Below are 23101 nucleotides of genomic sequence, written 5' to 3' on the forward strand. Positions count from 1 at the left end.
AATGGAACCGTCCGCCCGCTTGTTGTTCCTCCAGGAGGCTCCGCCAGCACAGGATGGACCATCAGTGGCATTGCGGCTGGCAAATATGATAGAGACAAGGAGCCGCAGCGGGAAACGGCGATATAGGGCGCAAAGCAATAAAAATATCATTACATATTTCGCAAAGGTTTTTGTTCTTATTTTTTTTTTTAAATTTAACTAAATTTGTAATTCTTAATATTTTCGGAAGTAACTGTAACTGAATTACATATTTTCTCATTGTAACTGTAACGAATTACAGTTACTCTTTTTTTGTAATTAAATTACGTAACGACGTTACATGTAATCCGTTACTACCCAACACTGCTTACAACCTTCTGGTCACAAGACGACCACTCTACCCACTGAGCCACAGTCGCACTAAAAAAGCCACTGCATGATCCTTTTGCTAATCTTCTTTAAAATACAGATTTAAACAGTTTAAAAGCTACAATTCAGTGCAATTTAACATAAAAAGTGAGTAGAAACGGTAAACTAAAGGACAAACCATAAAAGCACAAGTACAGTGGAAATAAACAGAAATCATTACTAATAAAAGAAGGAATTTTAACTCTTAAATCAATACGTTGCTATAAAAATTGAGCCCAGTGTTGCTGCGGCGCTAAAACAGCGAAGGGAAAAGGGCTAACGTACGGCTAATTCAATTAATTTTAAAGTTTAACAATAAAGCTGCACATGTGTTTGGGGTTTCTTCAAATCTTTGGGGGCAATTTGCAGTGACCAACTGACCTGACCTACATGTTTTAGGAGATGTGGGGGGAACCGGAGCACCCGGAGAAAACCCACGCGAACACGGGGAGAACATGCAAACTCCACACAGATGGTCTCTGTGAAGACGCAGCGCTAACCGCTGCACCACCGTGCTGCCCACGTTTTTTCCAATTGGGTTGGGAAGGGATCTATTTTCTAGTTTGTCAATGGGGGATAAAACTTTAACATTTTAAATTTGACGGAGCGCGGCCTGGCGCCCCGTACACAGAGGCTACAACCTCCATGCGTTTGAGTCCTCTTTTCCTCTCTTGCTCGTCTTTCTCCTTCTCTGAAAATCAAAATCCAGGACATTAGACATGTTCTTGACTGTCTTCACTCTTTAGTTTTGTATTTTTTGGCTTCTGCCATCGCAGAGTTTTCCGTACTCTTTTCCAAAATGAAAATTTAGATCTTTTCTTTTTACCGTCCTGCATGGCTTTAGTATCCGGATTGTCCAAATCCTCCAGGACGGTTTCTCCAGCGATCTCTGTCTCTTTTGTGGATTCCGGATCCGTGGAAGAACCTGATAAAGTTTCTCCTGAGATTTTCTCCTCTGAATAAACCTCTTGACTAAAGATTTTAACCGGGTCCACTTGGTTCTGTGAATCTTCCTCCTCATCTTGGGAATCTGTGATGTCTTTTTCTTGTATATCTTCTTCCTCAGGTCTCAGAGTGTCGACCAGCAGGAGATCCTCTTTCGCTCTTTTCAAATCATTTTTCACACTCCTGATCTCCTGCTGGTATTTCTCTGCTTGCTGTTTAAATGCAGTGACTTCATTTTTATACCGACAGTTTAGTTCTTGGTACAAACCGTTGATCTTCTCCAGCTCAGCCTGGGCACTGCTTTCCTTGTCTTGAAGGAATTTAATTTCTGTTGCTGCGTTTTGCTGGAGGACGGCAAACTCAGCTCTCATTTTGTCCAGACTCGCCTTGTCCTTCTCTGATTTCTCTAGATGTGCTTTTCTTTCCTGCTGTATTTGCTTCTGGTAGGTTTCAACCTGCTGCTTTAAATCCATATTGTCTGTTTGAAACCTACCTTTTATCTCCTTGTTTGAAACATGAACCTGATCCAATTTCTTTAGCATCTGCTTCTCTCTCTTTCTCAGAATTATGATTTCTCTTCCCATTTTCTGGAAGAGCTCCTCCTTCTCAGCTCTCAGGTTGTTGACTAGCTTCAGACTCTCTTTCTCTCTTTCTATGTTGGCGTCTTTCTCACGTTTCACCTCCTGCCTCACCAGAGAAATATCTGCTTCATATTTACATCGCAGCTCCTTGTAGGAAGTCTGGAGTTGGTCCAGTTCTTCTTGGACAGCCTCAGTTTTCTTTCTCTCAGCCTGTAGTCCAGCTACAAATGCTTCCCGGCTGAGGAGGTGGGCCACCTTTAACTCCTCAAACTCTTGCTGCAAGGTATTCTCCTTCATGTTTTTCACACTGTTATAAAATTTGGAAGCAATGTTTGCAGCGTAAAGTTCTGCTGGATCACTGGACATCTCTTCTGTCTCTTCTCTCTCTAGTCTCTCCAGTTCCCTCTGTGCCTCTTCGGCCTCGTTGATAAGCGTTTCTCTGAGAGCTTCCTGCTGTTTTAGTCTGAGTTCCATCTCTTCCAGTTTGGCCTCCAGCTCGGCCGGGTTTTGGTCGTCTTCTAACCTCCCCTGGCAACAAGACTTCAAATCCTCAAACTCTTGTTGCAAAGGCTTCTCCTTCATGTCTTTCACATTGTTATGAACCTTGGAAGCAGTGACTGCAGCGTAAAGGTCTGCTGGTTCACTGGACATCTCTTCTCTCTCTAGTTCTCTCTTTGCCTCTTTGACCTCATTAATAAATCTTTCTCTGAGATCTTCCTGCTGTTTTAGCCGGAGTTCCATCTCTTCCGGCTCCGCCTCCAGGTCGGCCATGTTTTGGTTGTCTTCTGACCTAGCGCTCTCCATTTCCAGACTGGAGTCCAGTCTGTGGGTTTCCTCATCTACGATATCCAGATGTCCATACCTTACTGTACCACCCCAACATTTGTACAGTGTTCCTCTTCAATTCGCACCTGTATAGCCCTATCTACAGTGGCTCTGCACATACATGCATTTCCCTCGGGGTAATTTATTTATTCTGCTGCACATATCTATCAACCATCTTTCCTTACCCTAGCTGTGAATAACTGCATTTTATCTCTAAATACTGCATGCTGTACAATCTGCACACGTTGCACTTGATTAGATGCCAAACTGCATTTCATTACTTCATACATGTGCAATGACAATGAAGTGCTCTAGTTTAGTAATAAATAAGCAAAGTAAGACTTTTACATCACATTTTATTTTTCTTGATTTTTTCTTTGCACACCCTTGCTTGTAAAATTAAACACGGCACAATACAGTGCATCAAGAATTAAGATGGACGATGGGTCCCGAGTATCAGATGGACTAAACGTGCCTTTCAGAAGAACGCCTGGATGCTTCCTCTGAAAAGAGGGAGAGAAAAAAGATAGAAGAAAAATATACTATAATTAATAATTATATGTTCAAAGTAGCATTAATTGGGGCCTGCCCATAGCAATGCATAAGGAGAGTAGTGACTGACTTGCGAAGCAAGTTATAAAATTCCACAAGCTAATGACTACTATTTAGCTAAGCTTAGCATTGATGCTAATTTTTAGCATCAGAACGCTGGGTCCAAACCGACGGGCACACTTTGGCAGGGCCCAGTTACATTTCTTCAGGAATTTTCTAGTTTACTTTACGTTCATCATGAAAACCATAACACTGGCACATAGCATACAATGTCTCATGGGAAAGAATAGATTCCAACGTTTGTCATGCATCAACACCAAACAGTCAAATATTCGTAAAACAATACGCTTCGTCTATCAGTGAGTTGCACTTACCTCTAAATGTTTCCTCACTGGGCAAAATCTCAGCACAGCAGTTGGAAGGGGCGGGACAATCAACCTCATTGGCTGATGTGAAATCAGACTGTGCCAGCTATTGGTTGTTTAATCCGTCACTAACAGTGATCACTTCACAGTTTTTAAAGATTTTTAGCACTTTTAACCTATATTTATGAACATATTTATTAACTTATTTTTTAACTTTACTACTTTTTAACTCTTAATTTTTACTTGTGTTTTTAACACTGGGTTACACTTAGACCTGGTATTAACTTGCATTCTGACTGATCTAATTATAAGAAAATCACCATAACAATTCAATTCCACAGGTCTGCTGATGTTTCTGAAATACTGCAGAAACTTTAAATCAATTATTATTATTATTGGAACATCAGCTTGGCCATCAGTAATCAGAGTTGGATTTATATGCTGTTGGCTTAATTGCTGAAACAAAGAATGACTATGTGGAAAATAAAATGGCTGCTGTTAAATACAGTAGAGGATCTGTGATGCTGTGGGCCCACGTCATATCATGAAATCTTTGATATATCAGGACATGTTAAGCAGTTACATAAAAATCTGGTGGAGTCAGGTGGGTTGGAACTTTTTTATTAAACTATTTTTTGTGGAACACTTCAAAAAACTTGCAGTATCGAAAAGAAGGTACTTACTTTACATCACCTCCTTTAAATAGTTTTTCTTCTCTTATGTACAGAATATTTACATAATCTTTCTCACACTTAGCGGAGGTGATGGTAAGCTGGTTACACAGACAAAAAGATGTAAGCAGAAACTAAATCTCGAGTTTTACTTAATGCAGAAAATAGTTTGTTCTACCTGTAAACTTTAAGTTACATAGAACAACATGATATTATGCTATTGTTGCTAATGATCTAGTAACGGATGTCTAATAAAATGAAATGAGAAAGAAATGAAGAAAAGATAAATGGATGGAACATGGATATAAACTGGTGTTCTTCACTCAGACAAATTAATACATGTTCAAATGGTTTTATCACATAATTTAAAATAAAACAAACTAAAAAGAAAGATGTTTTTACAAATATTATTTACAAAAAATCCAGACCAAAACAAATGAAGTAGTTCAGATGGACAAGGTTCATTATGAAGTTTGCTTTTACAGAAAAACGTATCTGTGGCAGTCAGAAATAATCATCCATCCATCCATTTTCTGTACACCCTCGTCCCTAGTGCTGCTGTCTATCTCTAGCTAACGTTCCGGGCGAGAGGTGGGGTCACCCTGGACAGGTCACCAGTCTGTCGCAGGGCAGCACAGAGACAGACAGGACAAACAACCATGAACACACACACTCACACCTAGGGAGAATTTAGAAAGACCAATGAACCTAACAGTCATGTTTTATTATTATTATTATTATTATTATTATTATTATTATTATTATTATTATTATTATTATTATTATTATCAATAAAACCTAAAAAATTTTAAAAACTAAAACTGCTGAGAATATTTTCTGGTCAGATCAGGAACTGGAACAGTTCAGTTCAGAGAAAAAGAGAAAGCGGTAATATCTCTTCAAACTCTCACATTTAGCAGAACATCTGCCGTTGAACATCCGGAGGTTCTCGATCGATTAAAACCGTCTGCTCGTTGCCAAGGCGACGCCGTCAGTGGGAGGAGCTGCGATCGTTGGCAATGTCCTGGAGGCGGCGCAGCAGGGTGGTGTGGCTGTCGGGACAAACCCGTTTCGGGGACGCCTCCTCCTCCAGGGGGATGCTGCGCTTCCTGCTGGGAGTCTCTCCAGTCCGGATCATGCTGTTGATTTCCTGGAGGCGCTGCGAAGAACGGACACAAATGAGACGGAGACAGCGGAATGTTTACTGTATTTAACCGACTGGTATGGTTTTAAATCGACGGAAAAAGCCGATGCACGGGACACTTTTTTTTTCTTCTTTTTTTTGCCTTAATGCGACCGATATCTGATCTTTTTATAACAGAACAAAACAAATCGGATTTTTTTTTAATGCGACCCAGGCTACTTTGGATATGTGGTTCTAAATCCAACCTGAATCAGAACGGCCAGGTCGCATTCAGCCAACCTGAACGTCATTGACACTACGAGCAAGTGGGAAGAAAAAACAACAACCGTGGCGGACCATAAAGAGGATTAAGTTGTTAATGTGCTGGCCCCGGTCGGACAACAACTTCAAAATCGTAAGATATGCTCTGCCGTTAGCATCCATGTTTACTTCCACTGAGCATCTTCTTCTTTTTTATGCCAGCGGGCAAAACACTGATCAGGCTGGCTGTGTGTGACCCCATCGCGCCCTGTACTGCGCATGCGGGACACGTTCAGGTCGTTTCACAGGAGATCACTGGAAGTATGGAAGCCCGTTCCCGCCACTCTGATAAAATAATTATTTTTATTAAACTATAACAATGAGATCTGTTGTCCATCAGTTAAAAATGACGGAAAATACAAACGTCTGGCGCAACGTCTGGAAGGAGAACTTGTGAGTGGTGACTGTGATGGTATCTGTGGAGTCTTACGTTGGGGGGGCTGGTGCAGATGTAGTAGGAAATGCGGTCCCGGTGGGTTGGCAAGGGGGAGGAGCCTGTCCTGTGAGGCGAGATGTAAATGGAGTGTTTGCTGGACAGCAGCATCCGACGAGGGGAGCCTGTCCTCAGGGTGGGGTACGGACACAGAGGGGGAGTCTCCACCTGCAGACAAGATGAACAGCACAGCACAGGTAAGACACAAGCCAGGTGGGATCAAACGGATGCCACCTTTGGTTGACTTTTGACCTTTGCAGCTAGCTTAATTTACTGTTTTCTGGTGCTAGCAATGGTTACCTCCAATGACAGGCTGGCGATGTGGCTTAACATAAATACAGTGTAGGTCTGATCTGGAGATTTTTTGATCAACCAATAAATAACTGAATAGCAAAAGGTGCTTAAAAATAAGTTTTCATATTTGTTAAAACTGTCACCATGTTGTGGCAGTTGTATATGAGATAGGTGACCAAAAACAACCAATCAGAGCCAGGAGGAGGGCCTTAACTTTGTCAATCATTGTTGTGAACATGCTGCTAAATGCACTAATAGCAGAGAAACAAGAGATAAAGCCTCTCTTTTCCTTCTAAAAAACTGAAACTCACATCTAGACATCAATTTTTCCGTTTTAACATTAAAACTTCAGCATTTTCTAAACAAAGGGTTCTGAAAACTGAAAATTTTAGCTAATTCTTCATGGTTTCATTGATTACTACAGATAAACCAATGAGGAAACACGTACCCCAGCAGACGGAGAGCTCGGCGAGTATCTCAGAGCAAAGCTTCTCATGTGTTTGATGTAGACGTTGTTGTAGAACAGAATCAGATCTCCTCGTTCGTCCTCACCCACAGAGGAGGGGAAGTTTCTGTCGGAGGCGCTGGTCGGAGTGGAGGCAGCGCTGTCGGGCTGTGGGGCCGACAAGGTGCTGCTGGAGTGGATAGGAACTGGGCTGATGTCGCCACCTGCTGGGGGAACGTCAGAGGGACACTAAGTTAAGAGAAATTCAAATTTAAAAAGACAGTTTCATAGTTTTTTACCCTTTGATCAAAGTTGCAACATTTGTTAGATTTTCATCTGTAACGGTTCTCTTTCACACTGCACTGTGTCAAACAATTCAAACCTTTGAAAAACCTGTTCCCCTCCTCACCTGTAGGGGCGCTGCACCAAGAACCACTGGAGGAAATGGCATAAAAACCTCTGAAGAAGACACTGAGAGCTACTTCCTTCATCACAAAGTGTAAACAATAATGGAGTAGCGTCAGATTTTAGCGATTGTTGGATTTCTCTTTTGTCTTTGATAAAAGCCATTTCTCCTGACAGCATTTTATTTACCCAGAATCCCCTGCGCTGTAGTCTACTTCCTGTTCTTGGAGCGGCCTCCGGTCCTCTTGGCGTTCACACATGCATTCAAACTGCACCAGACTTCACTTCAACCAAACCGAGACCCAGGATTTTAGGCGGACCAGAGTTCACTTTTTTAGTTCACATCAGATTTTGATTACGAGTTCAGTTAAAGCGCACTGAACAAGGCTGGTGTGAAAGCATCTTTAAAAACATGCTGGTCTGTTTCCCACCTGGATCCTGGCTGCTATCAGCCGCTGCGCTCCGTTTGTTGGCGTCAGAGGCTTGCCTTTTCCTGCCTGAAATCAACACGCTCCTGTACACCTGGAAAACCACATAGAAGTCAATCTGTGCAGAGGCAGATTGTTGTCCTCTGAGTTTGGACGTAAACCAAAGCGTAATATGGAATCCTGACTCAAAGCGTGGGATCTTACGTTGCTGCTGGCCTGAGGCTGAGTGCGGTAACACTTCATGATGTTCTGGAAGGACCGGTCTTCTTTGGTCACCTGATAGAAACAAATTGTTACTTCATGTTTGTCCACAAGATCACATGACAACTGCTAAGTGCTGGATTAAGACTTTTGTAAAAGACTTTTAGTTAAAAATCTCAAACTAGAAATAATATTAGATATTACAGTTTCCAAATGAGAAAACAGTCATTAACTCCTGGATCCTGGCTGCTAGGTATACTCAGATATTTGCACTATTTCAAAAATACTTGGTCAGATTTTGTGTTTTTGCAGTGTGGGAAAGTGTTTTGCTGCCATTCAGAAACCACGTGTTGCATTTTTGAAGGTTGTGCAGGTGACTCTACTGCTGCTTTTCATAGATGCTCAGTTGTATAATTGCGCATCTGTTAGCAGCCATTTTCTCGTGCGAGTGTAAACGTTGAGTTTATACTCATTCTGCACTGACCAGACAGAAATTATCTTCTTAGATCATTTTTATCTCATTATCTAAGGAGGATTTTGTGCAAAACATGTTTTGTGTAGATTATAGATCTATCCTGACCTGCTCAAGGAACCACTTTTAAAACCTTCATTTGTGTGTGTGAACTGTAATCACACACCTTAGCCATGACGTAAACAGCACACATGAGCAGCTGGTCCACGTGACGGTCCTTCATCATGTCGGTGCAGTGAACCACGGAATATTCGAAACACGTCCAGATCCTCCTCCTCAGCTCCGATGAGATGTCCAGTTTGGCACAGAGGTCCCTGAGACGAACGCTGGCCATGTGATACACCTGAGACAGGACAGGTCACTCAGTCAGCACTGCAAAAACACAAAATCTTACCAAGGAATCTTGGTTTCTATTGCAGATATTTTATTTCAGGGCTTCCTAAATTCTTCCATGCGATGGCCCCCCCAAAGAGCATTAACCTCTGACCGGTGACCCCCTTTGAAAGTCCCCATGAAACGCAACAAAATATGAAACATCAACTTTTAGAATGTTTTTTCATTCATAAATGCTGCTGATTTTAGATGGCCATGAGTTCTCTTAAATTTATCTGGGAATATATTCTGACTTTATTACCAGATAATAACATTTTTCTGCATAATTCCCTCTTTTGATTTATTTTTATTTCCCTCCAACTTTCTGAGTCCCCACAGCGCCCCCTGGAGGCCCCCACGTCTTATACATGAAATAAGAAAACCATCTTTTAAAAAAAATATGAGTCAATAGTTTCTTAATATTGATTAAAAAGATTAGTTCCACTGGCAGATTATTTCATTTATAACGTAGAAAAAATGTCTTGTTAAAAGTGAAATAATCTGCCACCAGAACCAGCAATTTCTCATCAATATTAAGGAATTATTGATTTAAAAAAAGCTCCTATTGCCTGCTGAAAATGTACTTATGCTAGTTTTGTCTTATTTGAAATGTGCTAAGATATTTGCACTAGAAACCAGACAATAAACAGTGAGCGTGTGCAGAAAGGAGCGTTACCTTCCTGAAGAACAGAGACAGAGAGCCTTTCCTTAGTGAGCTGCTAGCTGCTTTAGCGGCCGGTTTGGTGACGGGTGACTGGATGGTGAGGGTGCCAGTCAGAGTCTGAGCGGAGAGTGGCTGCAGTGTGGCTCCACCCATCTGCACAGGAATCAAAGTGATGCTTCCGCTCTCATTGGCTATACCTGCAAAAAGTTCAAAGGTCAATCAATCAAGCAAGTTTATTTGTATAGCATATTTCAGCAGTTTAAAGTGCTTTACATCATAAAAACGCAAAAATACAAAGTCACAGAAGACACAGTCAATAATTTAAACATTACATTTAGTCAAGTGCTGTCGCTAAATTTTTCAGAAGACTTGAGAGGTTCTGGAAGGTTGCTATCACAACAGTAGAACTTTAATGTGTTGTGGTGCTGATCCGTTCAGTGATTTATGAACTAACAACATATTTTAAAGTCTATTCTCTGAAGGACTTTAGAACTGGGTGATGTGCTCTAACTTCCTGGTTTTAGTCAGAACGCCAGCAGCAGCGTTCTGGATCTGATTGATTTTTTTAGGCAGATCTGTGAAGACCCTGTTGCAGTAATCAATGCGACTAAAGATGAAAACAAGAATGAGTTTCTATAGATCTCACTGAGACATTAATCCTCTAATCCTGGAAATGTTCTTCAGGTGAAAGAAGGCCGACTTTATAACTGTCTTTATGTGGCTCTGAGGGTTCAGGCCAGAGTCCAGATTTCTCCCCTGTCGGGTAAAATCCCGCTCTGAGTCTCTCACCCTGTAAAGGAATGGTCATGGTCTGGCCATTGTTGGTGGTGACAGTGAACACAGTCTGTCCAGCTGGGATGGTGGTGACGATGCTGGACGGACCCGTCTTTGGGATGGGGGTCTGTGGAGGGCTGGTGAGAGCGCTGGAGCCGGTGGAGGTGACGCTGGGCTCGCCTTCCGCCGGGTCAACAAACAGACGCCGACGAAACCCACCAGTAGGGGGGGAGCTGTACCTGTCCTGCAGGCTGGTGGGGGACGGAGACACACCTGTAGCAACAGAGATAAGTAGTAACTAGTTACATTTACTCAATTACATTCACGTGTAACTTTTTTGAAAAAAATTTACTTTTAGGAATATTTTTACTGCGCTGAACTTTTTACTTTTACCGCAGTAATTTTATTATGAAGCATCTCTACTCTCACTTGAGTAAAATTTCTGGATTCTCTACAAACTGAATGAAGAACAAACATGTTTTAACCAAAACTTCAGACACATACCTCCAGTTTTGTTAGTTTGATACATTTTATTCTGAAAGAAACTGATTTGGAAATTTTCTCTTTTGCCTGTTTTTGTTATTTTTTGTTACTTATGAATTATTGTCATTTTCGTCCTTAAAATACCAACATTTCCACTTGCCTTTATATTTTGGTCTGTCTGATAATGGAATTCTTAAATATTAAATGATTGCTAATTTGATCAGTTACTCAGTACTTGAGTAGACTTTTTACCAAATACTTTGCTCGGACGCAACTGGACTTTTAACATGGCGATGACCCCAATCGCTGCAGTATGTACCTTTTTATAAAGAATGTTTTTTTAACATTTGACTCGTACTTGAGTAATTTCTTGGTTGGATTCTTTTTACCTTTACTTGAGTATTACTGCTAAATTCTGCCCACATTAATGGGTTCTTTATTACTTTTTTCCAAAGGTATTAACTGGAGGGTCCAATGAGCCTCAGTTTTCAGAACCCTGAGTAATTGTGAAAAGACGGAAAGTGTCACCTTTGACGATGCTGTTCGCTCTCAGATCAGGTCCAGACTTGACGGGCGTGAGGGGAATGCTCCCGTTGTTGGTTTCCTCGCTTTGCTCCAGATACTGAGGAGGCATCACCTGAAACGTTGATTAATGGTTAATTTGGAAGAATTATGTCTGTGTGGTTTTTATACGTTTTTGTTCTGCTGCCTGCTGACCTCCTGACATGAAGGCACTTTGGCTGAACGGAGGCTCTGCCACAGTGGGGAGTCGCTGGTCCAAGCCAGACTCTCCAAAACCTGCTCTTCCACCTGGTTCAGGTGCTTCACCACCTCCCGAAACAGACCCTGCTCTGAGCGCACCAGCACCTCAATCACCTGCATATGCACACAGACAGGTTTAATTAGAGAAATACAAGTATTATCTTTATATCTGCACGTCAGCATGTTGGTTGGTTTTTGATTAAGCTTAACCAAACTCACAACTCAACTCCTTTTTAATAAGTTGAAAATGTTTTTCAGTTTAAAGGTTTTACCAAAAGTAAGCTAACCAAGAATATGTAGATAAAATGAGTAAAATACTATAATATATTAAGACAAATAAGTTAAATAAACCAGTGGTATGCTAAGATATGAGAATGTGGAATAAAGTAAGTCAAGAAAAAAAAACTCTATTAATTTAAAATAAGCCAAATGCTTTAGTTAGATAATGCTAGCATAAGCTAAAGTTAGTTTTAGCAAGGGGAAGTTTAAATAAAAAACATTCAGGTTTTATCTAGGTTACACTAATATGAGTTAAATCTAAATCTAAATTTAACATAATCTTATTATGCTCATATTGCTAACCTATTAGTTTTTATCATTTGTCCGTATTTTTTTTTACCAGTTCTTCATCTGTTTTACACGTTGGTACCTTGTAGAAATGATAAGCAGGGAGTTGGAAGATGTTGATCACATTGGGGAAATCTCCTGGAGGCCTGTAGGAGAAAGTGACGATCTCCAGGCAGCAGGCCAGCAGAGAGCGGTGAAAGATGTCCTGCTCCAGAATACACTGCGACACACAAAATAAGGGCAGTTAACTCCAGTCATTAAAGCTCTTATCCTCTTTCCTGTTAAAACTGGAATTAAACAAGAAGAAACAATGATCAGATGCAGCTACATGAAAAATGAGGGGTAAAATAGCAAATGTCCAAAAACCCCTAAAATTCAATAGGAAAGTCTGTGGAAGTTGATCAGGGGTTGATCACAAAATCTGTATCAGTTTATTCACTTTACTGTCATTTTACTATCCAGTTAAAATAAGCCCTGGTCAGGTTTCAAGTTTTTTTGCATGGTTAAGATTTTTTATTTGCATCCCCCTCTTCAAAGTATACCCTCCCTTAAATAAACATTTTAAATAAAAATTGGTTCTTAAATAAATATTGGATATTTTCTGGTAATTGTCTTTTGCTTGCCTATTGCATAATAACTGCTGCCTGGTAAGATACAATATCAGTACGATTCAGTAATTTTGACTGTTTAAAAAGTGAATCAGTATGTTCCAAACAGCTGACTGTGTGTACAGTCCTTATTGTTCTTTTTTACAGAATGATAAGTGACTGCAATGAAGTTTTACAAGTATTTCCCCCAAACTGCACAGTAATTTAAATACGGCAGAACAAGAGAACAATAAGTTCTACCTAATGAAATTTGATCTAATAGTTGTCTCGTCTCTGAATTCAATAATACTCCTTGAAATGAATAATGCTGAACATTGTTTCAAGCCGATCAGTCCTTCCAGGGCTTTGTGGTGTTTCTGCAATAAAATTCAAAGATTTTGTGGTGCTAATTTAAAAATATTTTCAATATTTTTCCTATATTTACGCTTATAAATGACATTAAATGTGACTTTTTGTTACTCGTCAAATCGGACTATAACTTGACATCAAGAAAGGCCGAGGCAGCAATGTAATAGAAGTAAAAAATACTGCCACCTGCAGGTGGGAGTTGGCAACACTTACACCTGTAGATTTCACAATTTTTACTGAAATTTGCAATAAAATTGGCATAAAAAAGTGTAGTAATTTGTTAATTTTGGGTGCATTTCTGAAAACACAAAATTGTGAAAATCTAGGGGGACTAACTGGTGTAATTCGGCAGAATGCAGATATAAACTGCTTTGATTTAATTCATAAAACAATATGCAAGCAGACATGTGTTATCTTAAGGGTTCTATTTATGCGTTTCTCTGGATTCTTGAACTTGGAGCAACGATCCGGTTAGCGCTGCACTCACAGACAGGTCAGCGTCTCCCAGGATCATCTTCTCTCGCTCTATGATGGACTCCAGGATCTTGTAGTAGAGCGCCTCCGCCAGGTGGAAATACTTCACTGCCAACTCTGTCAGGAGAAACTTTATTAACACAAACAGGCAGAACGAGTGAGCGAGGCGTTGACTGGCGAGGAATCACGTTTCCACCTTTCTCCATCACTTTGGTTTCAGCGCCGCTGTCTTCATAATGCTGCGAGTAAACGTCAAACATCTCCTTCAGGCGCTGGCTGATGACATCACTGGGGTCTCTGGCGCAGCCTCTGGGGGTCAAAGTGCACAGGGTGAAAAACATCGAGATTCAAACCTTTGACAGTATCGGGGTCGGGCTAAGATTTTAGTTTTCTTAAATTGTGAATATAAAGTCATAATATTACCAGAATAATACCACAGAGAAAGTGACAAAATTATGATAAAAATTTGTTGTTTTATTGCGATAAAAGCTTCGATAGAGTTTTTAAGGTCTGATGTAACCAGCTGGGTTTAAACAAGTTGTTTAAACAATCGTTTCAAAGTCCTGCTACTGATAATAATGTTTATTTGATGCTGACGGGTTGAATGATTAAGTATTTTCTTATTTGTCAAACCGACACCAAAGTATAACTTCCTCATTTTAATAAAAAAAAAAAATTATGTAGGAGGTTTCATGAAATTATTACTTCATTCTCCTAACATTACAACTTTATTATGGCAATATTATTACTTTATTCTATGTATTATAGTGGCTAATTTCCCGTGTTATTACGACTTTATTCTGGCATTATTACGACGTCTCGTATCATTATTTTATTGTCGTATTATCACAACTTTGTACTACGAGTTTTTTATGTTATATGAGTTCAAATTCTCCCTACTAAAGTTTGATTTACTAAAAGTGGTTTAACAGCCTCGCAGCGCCTCCTGCTGTCACATGGTCGCCGCACAGGAAGCGTTGGGGTGCGTTACCTCAGAGTCTCGGTCAGCTTGGCGCTCGGCCCGTGTTTGGTCCCTGACAGCAGCGTGTGAAGACGGCCCACGCTCTTCATGGCGTACGAGAGCGGAGACGACATTCGGACCTCCTGGATGTACTTCCTCCCCGTCAGCGGAGTGGAGACCTTCAGAGCCGAGGCCTGGAGCGAGCGGAGACGTTTATTTACAAGACAAGAGCAGAGGAGACAGGATGAGCAGGAGGGAGTCTTACAGTCAGGTTAGTGCTCAGCCTGTAGGTGGCGCTGTCCTGGCTCTCCATCCCGTCACAGAGGCAAGGCCCAGGCGTCCCGATGTTCTCATTCGCCCCCTCTCCAGTGAAGATCCTCTCATCCAGACTGCCGGTAGCCAGAACGTGTTCCTCATAGAGCCGGCTGAGCGACAGTCTGAGGAGGCGAAAAGGGGGAACATGTTTTATCTTCTATCGTCTCCTTTTCAAACAAATTCTGTAAAATTTAGTGCTTTCAATGTTGACTTGTTAATTTTACATAATGTAGATTAATTGACCAACATCTTTTGACCTAAAAGCCTCTCTACGGTGGGGGATTTCCTACAGCAGCACGTTATGGCAGCAACAGCGAACAAAAGCAACAAAAGTTTAGACATTTTCAACTTTCCTGTGTTGTGTCGCATGTGCACATCAACGTGCTTGAGCTCAAAATTTTACACGCTCGTATTATGGCGGAGGCTCGGCTGGATGAGGACAAGCGACTGTCGCCTCAGTCAGATCCACAGGAAATGACTGCAGAGTTTCTAAACTAAAACAAAAAGGCTTCCGTTAAACCTTCCTGAATATAAAAACCTGGAAGACTGGGACTCTTCAGACATGTTTAGCTTTAGACAAAAAACATTTACTTGAAAATTTGTACATTGTGGCGGTCTTTAATGTGGGCAGTTGCCCAGGGCGACATAAGAAGGGGGCGACGCACACAAGAACAACAAAGTATATCTATATTTTAACTGTCAGTTGTCCCTTGAACAACTTGGCTACTGTGTAGTGGAGTAAGTTTCAGTTAGTTGCTGTTGAATACAGGGAGACTAGATTTCCTGCATTCTGCTGCAAAAAAAAAATTAATAATTGTTTCCATTTTAGTTGGTTGGAGTGCAACAAAAGGAGTGATTTATCTGATTACATTTTTAATCAATTAACAGCACTGGAATAAAATTACATGTCAACTGGAATGATTATTTGTCTTCTTGTGTTTTTCTGGTTTTACTTTTTATTGTCTGTTTGAAATGAATAAAATCAAGCTATTTAGTGCACACTGTGACTTCTGCATGAGGAAACTCACAAACTGTCTCCAAAGTTCATAGGATCCAGAAAACCAGTCAGACTGTCTTCCTTTCCTCTGAGAATCTGCAGAGAAAAAGAAGAAATCTGAGTTTCAGAGTCAGATAAATACACAAGAAACAAGAACATTTGGTTTGATTTACCTTCAGACAGTGAAAAAAACAAAATTTATCTGTCTTTTTATTATCTTTAAATATCTAATCTCAACTGTTAACATTTCCAAATTTAGGCTTTTAATTAAACATTAGATTTTCCTTTAGTACTTTATACAAAAATCAAGTACTTTTTCAGGGGATTTCAAGCACCTGATTGATAAAATATATGGATGTCAGTTTAGTTTTTTCAGATACGGCGGTTTTTCCTTTCCAGACTTTTTCCGTTGATGATGTTCATCTGGGATCTGATTCCCAAACGAGGCTCACAGAGCAAACAAAGTCTCATTAAACCTTTCCAAAGGTAAAGCAGAACTGGGACCGACCCGCTTGTGGAAGAGCTTCCGGATGAACGGTTTCCAGAAATGCTCTTTGACTCCTTTGGCCTCCAGCACCAGGCCGTCATGCAGCTCACACAGCTGCTGGATGAAACAGAACGGGCCTGCAGACGGCCTGTAGTCCTTGTTGTTGAAGTCTTCTGGGAGACCTGAAGGATGCAGGAGACACAGATCTAAACAACCAGCACACCATGACATTTCATACGCTCTGGATCGCCTCCGAATGGTCTCTTTGTTTGTTAACCACCTACACTGTAAAAATACAAAAGTATTTTAGGTCTGGTCTCTAGTGCAAACATCTTATTACATTTGAAATAAGGCAAAACTAACTTACAAAACACTTTTCAGCAAGAAATAGGAGCTTGTTTTAAGTCAATAATTCATTAATATTGATTAAAAAGTACTAGCTTTCAGACATGTTTCCCATGTTATAAATGAAATAATCAAATTCTTCAAAGAGTTGTTTTGTTTGGTTTCATAAATGTGGGGATTGGGCTGCTTGACCTCTGATGACCTCTGAAAGTTTTTTTTTTATTAATAGCGGCACAAACTAAAAGCTTTGCTGCACAAACGTTTGGCACCAATTTAAAAATATTTAATTAATTCAAGTTTAAAGGTCAAAAGGTCACCCTGTACTCCCACTTTACCCAAATCAAACAAAGTTGGTGTCAAATGTTTGTGCAGAAACATTTTTTTGTTTGTGCTGCTATTATTTTAAACATTTTAATAAAAATGTTTCCAGAGGTCATTAAAGGTCAACCAACCTCCCAACACATTTACCAAATTAAACAAAATTGGTGTCAATCAACTATACTCCGTTTGTGAAGCAAAATTTTCCATTTGTGCTGCTTTTGGTTCTTAGGATATTACTGAAACTTTGGTTTTTTTGGAAGTCTGGTGAAACTAGATTTAAAATTAGTTGGTAAGATTTTGTGTTTTTGCAGTGTAACTCAACCCTTATTCATCCAGGAAGAAAATGCTCTAAAACCCAAGTGTTGGGTCGACACCTTGGGGTCACAAAGATGATATTTGCTCTAATTTCTTTAGTTGAATCTCAAACAAACCTGAAAAATGACAGCTAACTAATGTTACAGCTCATAAAACACTTTAAAATGTTTGTTTGGGATTATTCAACAGTCCAAGGAAAACCGCAGCCCATCGGTCAGTGTGTCAGACTGACTGACTTATTTTTCTGTTTTTGCTGCAAAGGGTGGAGCTGTTTCCACGCTTTGGTTCAGGCGTACAATAAACTCTGGGTACAGAGGCGGAGGGTCTGCAGGCTGCAGGAAACACAGGAGTCAACAGGAAGTGAGGGCAAAGCTGATAGACTACGCTGCAGGATTTTGGCTGGAATCCTTTCACTTTTGATTTATTTAGGTGTTAAACTGAACCCGAGCCGATAAGCAGACTTCCTTCACCGAAACACAAATTTAAGTTTATGAGCCGTTAAAGTCATATTTCACGACTCGGAGAGAAAACCATTCAGAACTCTGAGAGCAGTAATGGTTTTTTGGTCTTAAAATGATGAAATACTCAAATATTCACAGTAAGTTAATAACATAAATCAGCAAAATGTTTGGCGATACTTTCCAGATACATTTCACAGGACCGGAGTCGATGGCTGCATTTCCATTGACCTTATAAATGAGCAAACTGGAATTACAAAAATAAATTTGCCTAACAGAAATACCGCAATTTTGAAAAACCTTGTTCTTTGATAAAAGGTTTTTGCGCCACGATGAGCTGGTTTTTCAACCACATCGAAATTATACTGATAAACACACAATCTTATTTTTTGTCTAGTTTATAGCACAAATATCTTACTACACTTGAATTAAGACAAAACTAACTGAAAAGTAACTTATCATAAAGATACAGACGTTTGTTTTAAGTAAATTATTGCCTAATATTGATGAAAAAGTTCTAGATTATTTCACTAATAACATGGGGATTATCTGCCAGTGGACCTGGTAATTTTTCATTAATATTCATGCATTTTTTACTTAAAACAAGCATCTGTATCTTTCTGAAAAGATTTGTAAGTTAATTTTGTCTTATTTCAAATGTAATAAGATATATGCACTAGACATGAGACAAAAAATACTTGGTAAGATTTGATGATTTTGCAGTGTATTATTATGTTTTTTTTTTTTGCAAAACCACAATGGAAACACTTTTTTTTTGCATCACACAAGTCACATAATCAACAACCAGATGTTGCTATTGGCAAAAAGAACAGCCTTTTTTAAATGGCGTATTCACGTGTGATTTTAACACTGCAATTGTGAAATTGTGCTTTTCACCATTAGTGGAATATAGACACCATTTTTGTGCTGCCCCCACTTACTGCAGAGTGACTGGTGTTTTCGCATGTTGTCGCCAAAGTCTCCAATGACAGGAAAAAGTTTCTAGATTTGTCACCAGTTGATTATCTTATTGATTTTTCTAAAAGCAGACCAAAAAGTCACTAAACATAGTAAAAGTGGATAAAATGGCAACAGTGTTTCTTATCTTAGCCAGTATTGCCGTCCCAATTTAACCTCCTCTGTTCAGCCCCATGTTTGGCCACGCCCCTAAGTACCTTGGCTCCACCCACTTTAGCTGAATTTTTCAATAAAGCATGACAGTCTGGGGCTGCACAGTGGCGCAGTTGGTAGCACTGTTGCCTTGCAGCAAGAAGGTCCTGGGTTCGATTCCCGGCCAGGGTCTTTCTGCGTGGAGTTTGCATGTTCTCCCTGTGCATGGTGGGTTCTCTCCGGGTACTCCGGCTTCCTCCCACAGTCCAAAAACATGACTGTCAGGTTAATTGGTCTCTCGAAATTCTCCCTAGGTGTGAGCGTGTGTGCATAGTTGTTTGTCCTGTATGTCTCTGTGTTGCCCTGCAACAGACTGGCGACCTGTCCAGGGTGAACCCCGCCTCTCGCCCGGAATGTAGCTGGAGATAAGCACCAGCAACCCTCCCGACCCCATTAGGGGCAAGGGTGAACAGAAAATGGATGGCATGACAGTCCTCTTACAAAATATCAAATTTAGATTTTTTTTTCTAGGATGTATTTATTGAATTGGTTGGAATTAATTTTGATGTTTTTCTGCACAATATCAGTAAAAGGCATCCTGATTCTCATTCTGATCCTGATTGTGGTGTTAAGTGGTATCTACCTAACCAAGAATGCTGCTTTATAAGTGATGAAAAATCTTTTTTTCTTTATTAGTTTTTAACCTTTTAAGGTCGACGCCCGCCCTGTGGCGGGCATGACGTCATGTTTCTGTGTGTGTTTTTTGCTCCAATGTGATAATAAATTTTGTCAAAATGAAACAAACACTGTAAAATCACAAAGTTTAGGATGTTCTGAAAATAATGATACCAAACAAGGTAAGGTAAATAGTTTTTATGGTGAAAATATAAGGGTAAATTCAAAATTAGACCAAAACGGCCATTTAGACCCAAGACTCCAAAGGGTTAATGAACACAGGTGTATCTCAAGGTTCGGGTCTTGGAACAGTTCTTTTTAGTTCAAATGATTCATGTAATTGCAGTATTGTTGATAATACAAGTCTAAACAGCCATCATAATATGTACTTGTATACGTGATGGTTTGAAAAGTTGCGTATATTTGAGTTTGCTTTTGGATATGTTCATTAATTATTTGAAGATGTAAAAAATGCATCTAAGCTAGCAGCCAAAGTTTCTCCTTTGATACTTTTTATCCCCTGTACATTACCTTTAAAGTCAGGGTTGAGCAGGTCTTTCCTGGCGTTGCACAGCAGTGCGTTGGTGAGGACGAGGTCGAAGGCACACAGCAGCAGGTGATACGAGTTCACCAGGTCGTCGCTGATCATGGGGAAGTTCCCTGAACAGGAAACAAGCAACAACACGACCGCACATGAAGGGAAAAAAATCATGTCTGCAGGCTAAGTTGGCACGGCTGACCATCACAGAAACACGGCCAAGCCTGAATGGACACGCTCAGACTCGTCTCTGGAGGGAAACAGGAGAAGTGTGGAGGCAGTTTCCTCTCCACATTTTAGTTTCCACTTTACAACAGCAACTGCAAAGGCTTAAGACTTTCCTTACCTTTAGCATGGACAAACAGCACCCAGCAGAAGTTGAAGACTTCGCTCACAGTGCATGGATGGCGTCTGTTAAATAGAAATGTAAGAAAATTAAATGTAATGCTATAAGAAATCTGAAAGTCTTTACTGGAACACCTTCAGAGGGATTGATGGAGGCAGTTTGTTTTACAATAATCAGCACAAAAACGTCTCAGTGTTTATTCAATGAGCAACAGACAGATTCTTAAAAAAACTGAGATTAATACAACTAAACAAACTTTTGCAAAGATTATTCATTTCCTTTTGGGTGGAAAAACAATCATTAAGACAAAGTAACTGTCAGTCAATGAGTTTAATGCACCAGTTTTAAGTTGAAAAGTGAAATTCATAGCTGAAATATAATAGGAATGAATCATAATTTGGCTTTGGGTCAATTTTAATTTAGTAGTTGTAAAAAGCAGTTGAAGAGTTTTTCTTTTAAATTTAATTTTAGTTGGATTGGATAATATTGCTTTCTATTTAACTTTCCATTATTTTTTTAATCTTTCAATTAGTTTTTACTTTTATATTATAATTTAATGCACTGTAGTAAGGTTAAAATAAATCAAGATATCTACATTTGAATGTGCAGACTATACATAGAGATCATTAAAAAAAACAACATTAGAATTAAAATTAAGCTCTGATTGTGTGAAAGCTTTAAATGGTAATAAAATGCCAATTCAGTCAATTAAAGTCCAGCTTGAAACAAAACCAGCAGTTTTGTTTCTGCTGGAATTATTAATAAAAGGGAAATACATTTTACAAAAAAAGTTTTACATGTCACTACCAAAACTAATAACTCACTATCCATGAATGAGTTGCAAATTTATATGTATATTTTAGTTTGTGTCACAACGGAGAGTGAGGTCAGAGGTCACAGGCTCCCACCTCTGCTTGCGGCTGCGGTGAACCCGCGGCGGCTCCTCCGAAGGAGCCTTGAAGATGGATCTGAAGATGGGGACGTACTTCTTGAAGATGACGGCCGACACGGTGAAGTTGCGCTCCAACTTGTCGGTGCTCTGACGGAAATCCTGCGGCAGGTTGGCCATGTCCTGCCACTTCTTCATCTTACTGAAGAACTCGATCAGACTGGAGGAGAATAATTGATCGGATCCAAGCAGCTGCGTTTTGATTTACTACTCAGAAACAAAACTCACAAACAAAACCAACCTCATTTCTGAGCAGCGGAGGATCCTGGTCAGAGAGACGTAGTTCCCCTCAGCGGTGCCTTTCCCCACCGTCGGCACTGAGGACCTGCAGGCCACGTACAGAGCGCAGGCCAACCAGTGCAGCTCGCTGCCCTGCAGCCAGGCAACATTTATTGATTAATTGAAAAGATGAAAAGAAGCTTCTGCAGCTGGGACATTTGAACAGAGATGTGACAGTGTCCACATCAAGAATTCAACTGGTCCACTTTCTGCTCAAAACTGATTTTAGAAGACAGCTTTGGGTTTTCTTGTGGTTTTAGTCATCTACTTCACATAACACAGGTTTTATATAATATATAGTGAATGATTAAAAAAAAATAAATAAATAAAATATCTCAAACAAAACTAGGTGAGGGCATACCAACAGAGGAGATCTCTATAATTATATGAATAATCAAAATATATAATTTATATATGTGTTGTTTATTATTATTTGTAATATAAATTATATTCAGAGGATTTGTCACTGTTGTAAATATCATTTTCAAAGAAAATTTAAGGTCATTTTATCATTTAGAATTTATCGTGATAAGTTCTTATCATTATAAAAAATTAATGATGTTTAAAACACCCCCAAAACTGTCCGTATTGTTGGGTTTGTTAGTTTTACTAGTTTCTGAGCGGGTTGTTCAAAGAGAGTAACAATATATATCACTACGTTTGAAAATATGATTAAATGCAGATGGTGTGTGCAGTTTACTGATACAAATTACACTCCTTTAATGACTGATGTCCTAAAGAAGCACGTTACACATAGGTATGTTTTTTAAGAGCACTACTTGTGCTGTGGGACTATGTTTGCTGAGTCATGGAGTCACAGCCATATAGTAACCTAAAAATGGTCACTTTTACCGTTATAACAATGGAACTACAACATATCTTTACAAAACGTTCACTCCATATCGTCCACCTCTACACTGTGTACATGTAAATGATTTTGTCGTAAATATAAGGATTATTAAGAGAAGATATATTAGTATGTATAAAACATCTAAACGTGTTGAAAATAAACTTCAGAGCTTTCCAGGTTTGGAAAACTCAGATTTTAGTTAAACCTGTCACTGGTTTCCTGCCACTCACAATATGGCGGACTTTGTGACAGCCCCTGTAGCTCGGTGCTAGTGGTCTGCAGGTCGAAAAAAAATGTTCACCTGCTGTGTCTGAGAATGCTTACCTCCAGAGTAAAGTTCCTGCTCATGCTCTCGTAGCTCCTCCAAGCCTCGGTACTCGCTTCTTCGTCCATGTTAAGGGCTCGGCAGAGATCATCGAACCTGGTTCGGGCTTTTTGCATTAAGTCTTCTTCGTCGCTCATTTTTAAAGCTCTACGGACAAACTGAACGTCTTTCGCGCAGAGAGACGGTGCCGAGTGCGGACCGAGGCGCTGTTTGTAGAGCTGTTTGCCTTAATAGATGCGTTATTACGGAGCTCCGCGGCTTCACGGTGTGGCTATTTAAATGTCCTCTCACACAAACAGAAGCCCAAACGCTGCCGGCGTACCCGACTGC

The 23101-nt window shown here is 39.9% G+C and overlaps 1 protein-coding gene across 2 annotated transcripts; it reads right to left on the bottom strand.

The window, feature by feature from the left end:
- Window positions 1-5079: 5079 nt before the first annotated feature.
- LOC102225329 (retinoblastoma-like protein 2) lies at window positions 5080-23087 on the bottom strand. 2 transcript variants are annotated; one of them, XM_023326580.1, is made up of 22 exons: window positions 22771-23087; window positions 21559-21689; window positions 21277-21477; window positions 20369-20433; window positions 20016-20144; window positions 16282-16442; window positions 15805-15869; window positions 14727-14898; window positions 14492-14655; window positions 13697-13809; window positions 13514-13617; window positions 12153-12290; window positions 11459-11617; window positions 11270-11378; window positions 10274-10531; window positions 9497-9681; window positions 8615-8791; window positions 7980-8051; window positions 7779-7869; window positions 6946-7166; window positions 6201-6371; window positions 5080-5485 (listed from the first exon to the last, which is right to left on the bottom strand). In XM_023326580.1, the coding sequence occupies exons 1-22, from the start codon at window positions 22906-22908 to the stop codon at window positions 5318-5320; spliced, it is 3192 nt and encodes a 1063-aa protein (XP_023182348.1). In that variant the 5' UTR covers window positions 22909-23087; the 3' UTR covers window positions 5080-5317. The 2 variants fall into 2 exon arrangements, with proteins under 2 accessions (XP_023182348.1, XP_023182342.1); XM_023326574.1 differs by having other exon boundaries at window positions 6946-7169.
- Between the last annotated feature and the right edge of the window lie 14 nt (window positions 23088-23101).

This window comes from Xiphophorus maculatus, chromosome 2, assembly GCF_002775205.1.
Source record: "Xiphophorus maculatus strain JP 163 A chromosome 2, X_maculatus-5.0-male, whole genome shotgun sequence".
Taxonomy (NCBI): domain Eukaryota; kingdom Metazoa; phylum Chordata; class Actinopteri; order Cyprinodontiformes; family Poeciliidae; genus Xiphophorus; species Xiphophorus maculatus.